The sequence below is a fragment of the Notamacropus eugenii genome, chromosome 1, assembly GCF_028372415.1.
Source record: "Notamacropus eugenii isolate mMacEug1 chromosome 1, mMacEug1.pri_v2, whole genome shotgun sequence".
In the NCBI taxonomy this organism is placed as follows: domain Eukaryota; kingdom Metazoa; phylum Chordata; class Mammalia; order Diprotodontia; family Macropodidae; genus Notamacropus; species Notamacropus eugenii.
Window position 1 is genome coordinate 2,431,302 of NC_092872.1, and position 8,135 is coordinate 2,439,436.

At 48.6% G+C, this 8,135-nt stretch overlaps 1 protein-coding gene across 1 annotated transcript; it reads left to right on the plus strand.

Moving 5' to 3' along the window:
• The first annotated feature begins 1,125 nt into the window (after positions 1-1,125).
• TLR9 (toll like receptor 9) lies at positions 1,126-7,738 on the plus strand. The gene is made up of 2 exons (XM_072650248.1): positions 1,126-1,244; positions 3,483-7,738. Exons 1-2 carry the CDS (start codon positions 1,242-1,244, stop codon positions 6,597-6,599), a joined length of 3,120 nt encoding a protein of 1,039 aa, XP_072506349.1. The 5' UTR covers positions 1,126-1,241; the 3' UTR covers positions 6,600-7,738.
• Positions 7,739-8,135: the final 397 nt, after the last annotated feature.

An 8,135-nucleotide genomic window follows, 5' to 3' on the forward strand; every position in this document is an offset into this window, starting at 1 on the left:
TGCATGGGGTAGATCAGGGGTCTAGGTCCTCAAGTGCAACTCTTTGACAGAATCCAAACTCTGGTCCCCACTCCTGGGGTAGTCAGTGTCTGTCCTGTCTTTCTAAGCTGGGAGGGGGCTTGACTTTTAGATGAAGTACGTTTGGGGAAGAAGACCCTCTCTTCAGTGGAGACTAGTGTTGCTTGAGTTCCCAGGTTGAGAGTTTGGGAGGGAGAAAGGAGGGAAAGAATTATATAGTATGTGCCAGGGATTGCCCTAAGTACCGTTTATAAGTGATATCTCATTCTGAAACCCACAACAGCCCTAGGAAGTAGGAACTATGGTTATTATTATCTCCATTTACAAATGAGAAAACTGAGGCAAACAAATGACTTGCCCAGGGCCATACAGGTTGATTTGAACTCGTCTTTCTGATTGCAAACCTAGACTGACTCTAAGTCATTGAGCCACCGACTACCTCTACTCTGGAGCTCTGATCCATTTCTTCTTGGCCAGCAGTTCCTGGTCCTAAACTTAACCCTGTAGAAACTGGACTCATTTGAGGCATTTCTTGTAGCCTGACTTTGCCACTCGCCTACTCTATTATCTATAACATGTTAATTCTCATGTCATAATAATCCCCTGTTTACCCTTTCTCCCATTAGATTATGAACTCCTAGGTCTGTGGCAATTTCTATCTTTGAACCTCCTGTACTAAATAGGTAGGAGATTGTCAATAAATGCTGACGGAAGGAAATGGAGTTGTACTGTTAAGTCTCAGACCTTGTTCTTAAAGCCCAGTCGAACCACGGTTTGGAAGGTGCAAGACAGAGAAAGGAAGTGAAGAGAAAGGGGATATTTCAGGCAACTGCTGCATAAAATGCATGCAAATTTACCTCACTCTTCATTTTCCACATTCTGGGAACCAAATGAGCTGTCCCAACATCTCCAAAAGAGACTCAGTCTGGGTGAGACACTTCTGATGCCCCCAGGAGAGCCTAGAGCCTGGCATTAGAGCAAGAGAGCTCCCCAGATCACCTAAGGGCCTGGTTTAGGGAGAGAGGGGTTTTGGGGGCAGACATTGGTAGAACTTCTAAGGGCTGAGCCAACTTTTTCACTTCCTCTTGCCCTTTGAGTGAGCCAGACACAACCCTTCTCAGGAGCTTAGAGCATGCTATCTTATGCCCTTGGCCACCAGATTTGCTTCTTGGATCTGAAATTCTGCTGCGATCAGATCAAATTTTCCTCAGCTCCAGAGAGCCATGGTAAGATTTCAAATTTCAGCCACCAGATTGGCAGTGCCTTGGCCTCTGCTTTGCCTCTAGAGGAGCGTGGTTCTTGGCATATGGGAGAAAGGTTCAGGATACACAGGGGAGTTGGTTTCAGGAGGTTTGAAGGGGAAAAGGGAAACTAGTTAAAATAGCTGATGGACGTTCTGGGGATTTTGGAAGATATGCATTGAGGAGATTCTGTTGGGTTCCTATTGCTCATGCCCTTTGATTCAAATCTGGTTTTCTTTTTATTGCACCAAGATGGTTATCAATGACTCAGAATGGAAGCATCTTGTGTGTGTGTGTGTGTGTGTGTGTGTGTGTGTGTGTGTGTGTCTGTATGAGAGAGAGAGAAAGAGACTATGAGCTAGGGACAGTTTTCCCTTACAAAGTAGCTCCAGTTCATCCTCAGGGCTGGTGGGGGCTTAAGGTGTTAGATAGCTGCCTGGGACCCTGACTATGAGGTGAAATAGTTCAAGAGTGGAAAACCTTCAGCCTCAAGGCCATATGTGGTCCCCTAGGTCCTCAAGTGCAGCCCTTAGACGAAATCCAAACTTCACAGAACAAATCCCCTTAATAAAAGAATTTGTTCTATAAAACTTGGACCTAGGACCTAGAAGGCCACATGTGGCCCCGAAGCCACAGGTTCCCTGTCCCTGGGTTGGTTACTCCATGGGCAGGCATCTCGTGGGCAGAATGCCTCTTCTCAGAGACAAGCTGGAAGCATCCTTAGTTTTCCTTTCCAGTTGGTACTTAAGAGAAAAGGACAGGGATGGGGGCCCATGGAAGAGGTAAAAGCTCAAGGGAAGAGAAATGAGTCAACCCTTTGACCACAGGGAAACAGAAAGCATCGAAACTTAGATGGGAAAAGAGAAGTAAGGGATAAGAAGGAAACTTTACTCTAGCCCAACCCTATATCTAAGAAACACTAAAAATGGGAAGGGAAGAGGCCTCATCTGAGCAGCTCAGCAATGGAAACTGAGGTCAGAAGCCTGGTGTGGTTTTCTGAGCTTCTTCCACGCAGTTCAGGCAGCTGCTGTTTCTCTGTCTGCCTGGCTTCAGGGAGGCTTCTCTTGTGAAGCAGCACTGCCTGCTTACCCCAGGCAGAGCCACAGACTGAATGAAGAAAGTTGTGGTCTCAGCAACAATGGCCCCTTCCCACTGTTCTGTTTTTCTTAAACCAATCTGGTCAGTCAGGAATGCTTGGGCTCTCTCTTAAGACTGTGGGTAAAGATGCCCTTTGTATCTTTGTTCAGTCATGTCCAACTCTGTGACCCCACGGACGGTAGCACACCAGTGGGGTTTTCTTGGCAAAGATATTGGAGTGGTTTGCCATTTTCTTCTTCAGCGGATTAAGGCAGAGGTTAAGGGACTTGCCCAGGATCACCCAGCTAGTAAGCATCCGAGGCTGGATTTGAACTCAAGTCTTCCCGATTCCAGGCTCAACACTCTATCTCCTGAGCAATTTAGCTGCTTCTAAAGATACTGGGCTTCCAGTTCCAAGTCCAGTGCCTTCCAGTTCTAGTTCTTCAGTCCTATTCACTTCAGCATTTACTGTCTACCATGGGCAATGCTCAGGAACGTTGTCAATAATAATGATAATTAATAATTAAAGCACTTATATAGTCATTTATGTATGCAATTCCCTTTTATCCTCGCAACCACCCTGTGACACAGATGCTTTTATTATCCCCGTTTTATGGATGCAGAAACTGAGGCCGAGAGAGACTAAACAAGTTGCCCAGGGTCACACAGCTAGTAAGTCAAGGAGGATTTGAACCCAGGTCTTCTTGACTCCAAGTGCAGCACTATGTGCATTGTGTCCCTCCTTGCCTAATTCTCTCTTCCTGAGTTCCTTATTCGGATTTAGCCTACTCTCTCCACTGCCCACAGAAGGAAGCAGTTAGTTATGATGTCCAGTATGGTAACTGTTGGCTTCCAGGGGCAAGGTGGCACTGGAACTGGAAACCAGGACATTTAGGTTCTAGCCTGGGGTGTTCCTGAACAAATCTGGACCTCAGACCCCGGCTATATACAACGACGGTGTTGGATTGGATGCTTCTCTAAAGTGAAAAATTCTGTAGGGATGGGGCTGAGACCCAGGAGAGCCTGAGGGAGAGTACCAGGAGCATTGGGATGTTCAGGAGCGGAGTAGGGTTTAAGGACGCAGAGGAAGGCTGGAGCTATTTCTCAACCTCTCACTCTTTCCTTCCTGATTTGACTCCCCTGCAGGGCTCCAGATGTGATTTCCCAGGTTTTCGGTTTTGCCTGATCCTTTTTCTGGCCCTAGCTTTGGCTCTGGCTGACACCAACTTCCCGCAGTTTCTGCCTTGCGAACTTCAACCTTCTGGCGTGGTGGACTGTGATCGACGGAGCTTAGGCTGCGTGCCCTCCTTTGCTGGAACCACTCCGACGGCCTTGGCCAACGTCACAACCCTCCTTCTCCGGCACAACCACATCAGCCACCTCCAACCCGCTCATTTCACACATTTGCGTAGTCTGCGGCAGCTCTTGCTCAGGTGGAACTGTGCGCCCACCAACCTCACGGCCCTCCACCTGCCCTGCCGGATGGTCATAGAACCAAGAACCTTCCTCGAGTTACCCAAGCTGGAGCATCTCGACCTGTCAGGAAACAGCATCACGTCCATACCTGACCTGCCGCCGTCTCTGACCCACTTGGTCATCAGTTACACCATGATCCTTGCGCTGGACTCAGTCACCTTCTCTGGACTCAGTGGCCTGCGCTCCCTCTACATGGATGGCAACTGTTACTATAAGAATCCTTGTGAACGGGAGGTGGATGTGCCACCGGGAGCACTGGCCAACCTGCACCACCTCACCAACCTGTCCCTCAAGTACGACAACCTGACGTCAGTACCTAAGGGGCTGCCTGCCAGCTTGCAGATGCTGCTGATTTCCTCCAACCAAATTGTAAGCTTATCCCACCAAGACTTTGCAGGCTTCCCAGCGCTGCGAGTGCTGGATGTGAGCAGGAATTGTCGGCGTTGTGACCATGCTTACAACCCGTGTAAGGAATGCCAGGGTGGGTACCTTAAGGTGGACCCAGATACCTTTAGCGATCTGGGAACATTAGAGGGCCTGGTACTGAGTGACAACTCTTTGAGTCAGCTTGACCCCCGCTGGTTTCAGAACCTGGGCAATCTCACCGTGTTAGACCTCAGTGAGAACTTCCTCTCCGAAGACATCACCAACACCACTGCCTTTCAAAGCCTGGGCAAACTGAAAAAGCTCAATCTGTCCTTCAACTACCACAAGAAGGTGTCCTATGCCCGGCTCCACCTGGCTCCCTCCTTCCAGAATCTGACATCCCTGGAGGTGTTGGATATGAGAGGGATATTTTTCCGATCCCTCACCCGAGCAACCATCGAGCCCTTGTTAGGACTCCCCTCCTTCCGGAAACTGCTCCTGCCCATGAACTTCATCAGCAAGGCTGATCTGTCAATCTTTGGCCACTTCCACTCTTTGAAGTACGTGGACTTGTCTGAAAACAAGGTCACAGGTGTAAGCAATGTGACAAGTGTGAACACAGAGCCAACAGCCAGCACTGAGCTCCTTCTAGGGCTGGAGAGAACCTCCCAGAACCATCCTCCTATTTCTGAGGACTTTATGCCCCACTGTGACTCATCTAATTTCATCCTAGACCTCTCCCAGAACAACCTGGTGACCATCCAGCCAGAGTTGTTTAATCAGCTCTCTGCTGTTGAATGCCTGAGGCTGTCCAGCAACAACATTAACCAGGCAGTCAACGGCTCCCAGTTCAGCCCTCTGACCAGCTTGTGGCTTCTAGACTTGTCTCAAAACAAGCTGGACTTATATTATAGCAAATCATTCACTGAACTACCCCACCTCAAGGCTCTGGACCTCAGCTTCAACAGTCAGTCCTTCCGAGCTCATGGCATTGGCCACAATCTAAGTTTTATAAGTCATCTCCCTAAGCTGCGTTATCTCAGCCTAGCTCACAATCAGATCTACACCAGGGTCTCTCAGAGGCTCTTCAGCAACTCCTTAGAAGCCCTCGACTTTAGTGGTAACCTGCTGAGTCGCATGTGGGCCGAGGGGGAGCTCTACCACCATTTCTTTCAGGGTCTTAGCAGGCTGTCCCGGCTGGACCTGTCCCAGAACAAGCTTCGAACTCTTCCTGACCAGGCCCTGGACCATCTTCCCAAGAGTCTCCGCCTGCTCTGGGCAAAGGACAACCGCATTACTTTCTTTAACTGGAGCAGCTTGCACTTCTTGCCTTCCCTGGAAGTTCTTGACTTATCTGGGAATCTTCTGGGCCACCTGGCCACGGGCCACATCCCCAGCAACACCCAGCTTCACGCCTTGAACCTCAGCAGGAATGGCATCAGCTTCATAGCCCAGGGCTTCTTTACCCCAGCCAGCAAACTGCGGGTACTCAACCTGTATGGCAATGTTCTAAAGACCTTGGACCGAGGCTGGTTCGGGAGTCTGGCGCTCTCCCTGCAGGAGCTGGACATTGGTGCTAATCCATTGCATTGTGAGTGTGATGCCACCTTCTTAGATTTCTTATTGGAGATTCAGGCAGTAGTACCTGGCCTCACCAACAAGGTGGTGTGTGGGAGTCCGTTCCCACTCAACGATAAGAGTGTCTTCATGCAGGACCTGCGTTTGTGTCTGGATGTGAAACTGGCCTGTAGCTGCTTTGCTTTCTCCCTGTTGGGCACACTGCTGACCTTAGCCATGCCCACCCTGCAGCATCTGTTTGGCTGGGACCTCTGGTATATCTTCCATCTGGGCCTAGCCTGGCTGCCTTGGCGAGTCTGGCAGAAGCAGAAGGCCTCTGCTCTGTCCTATGACTACGATGCTTTTGTGGTGTTTGACAAGGCCCAGGAAGCTGTGGCTGATTGGGTATACAATGAGCTGAGGGTACGCATGGAGGAAGGGAAGGGAAGGGGGAAGGGGCGGCTTCGGTTCCGTCTGTGCCTGGAAGATCGGGACTGGGTGCCTGGGAAAAGCCTCATTGAGAACCTTTGGGACTCCGTGTACAGCAGCCGCAAGACAGTCTTCGTGCTGTCTTCTCGTGGCCCAGTGGTCAGTCAGCCTGTCAGCGGCCTGCTTCGTGCTACCTTCTACTTGGCCCAGCAGCGGCTGTTGGATGACAAACAAGACGTGGTGGTGCTGGTCATTCTGAACCGTGCAGCCCGCAGGTCTCGGTATGTCAGGCTCCGCCAGCGCCTCTGCCGCCAGACTGTCCTCTTCTGGCCTCATCAGCCCAGCGGCCAGGACAGCTTCTGGGCCCAGCTCTGTACTGCTCTGGCCACAAACAACCGGAGCTTCTATAACCAAAATTTCTGTCGGGGACCCTGAGATCTCCCTGGGAGGGTCAGTGGGGACAAAGGCCAGGTTCCCAAAGGCCAGGGGAAGCCCTTCTGGGTTAAACAATCAACAAGCATGGATTAAGTACCTACCATGTGCCTGTCATTGAGGATACAACCTGAGTGAAACAGACCCTGTCCAGTGCTTAATCAATGCTTATTGGCTGACTGCGCACGAGGACTTTCCATTCTGTCGGGAGGAGACAACTGTACATAGATAAAGACAAAATCGATTCCAGGGGATGGGAATAGGGAAGACAGTAGCAGCTGGACACATCAGGAAAGGGTGGTGAATGAGCTGAGTCTTAAAGGGAACTGAGGATTCTAAGAGATGAAGGGAGGGCCTTTCATGGGGTCTTGCTTGAAATGAGAGGAACAGAAGGGACATGGGTTGAGGGTCACTTCTGAGGAAATAGGGAATGGGGATGGTTTGGGGTAGAATTTCTGGGAAGGGTCAGGAAAAGGAAATGATTTGGGGTTAATAAAGGAAAAGGAAAGAGAATTCATTGTTCTTAATTCATGGTTTGTATTCATGGGGGTCCACAAACTTGGATGGGGAAAAATTAATTTTACTTTCCATTAACCTCTAATTAAAATTTAGCACCACCTTCAATTATTTCAGGACCTTATTCTGAGAAGAGGCCCATAGACATTACCAGGGCTCATGACCCCAAAAAGATTAAGAACTTCTGACCAAATGATAACTTGCAGTTGAGAAACAGAGAAGGAGAGGGATGTGTGGTGATAAACCTCACTTGAGAGGGAAGGAGGATTATTTGCGGATCACTTCTATTAGATAAAGAGAAAAGTGAAATATTTGGGGATAACTTATTTTTTCCCTTCCTCCCCAATTCATTAATTTATTTATTTTCAGTTTTCAACATTCACTTCCATAAGTTTTAAATTTTCTTCCCCTCCCTCTTCCCCTCCTTTCCCAAGACAGCATGCAATCTTATATGGCTCTACACATACATTCCCATTAAATGCATTTTAACATTAATCATGTTGCATAGAAGAATTATAGCGAATGGGAGAAACCATGAGAAAAACAAAATAAACATAACAAAAGAGAAAATAGTCTACTTCATTCTGTGTTCCTACTCCCTGGCTCTTTGAATATGGATGGCATTGTGCATCACGAGTCCTTTGGAAATGTTTTAGGTCCTTGAATTGCTGAGAAAGGCTAAGACCATCAAAATCAGTCCTCAGACACTGTGGCTGATTCTGTGTCCAGTGTTCTCCTGGTTCTGCTCATTTCACTCCACATCAGCTCGTATAAGTCTTTCCAGCTTTCTCTGAAGTCCTCCTGTTCATCATTTCTTATAGCACAGTCATATTCCATTTACATTCACATACCAACTTGTTCAGTCATTCTCCAATTGATGGGCATCCCCTCAGTTTCCAGATCTTGGCCACCACAAAAAGAGCTGCTAGAAATATTTTTGTCTATGTAGCTCCTTTTCCCATTTTTATGGTCTCTTTGGGATACAGCCTTGGAAGTGGTATTGCTGGGTGACAATTTCTTTTT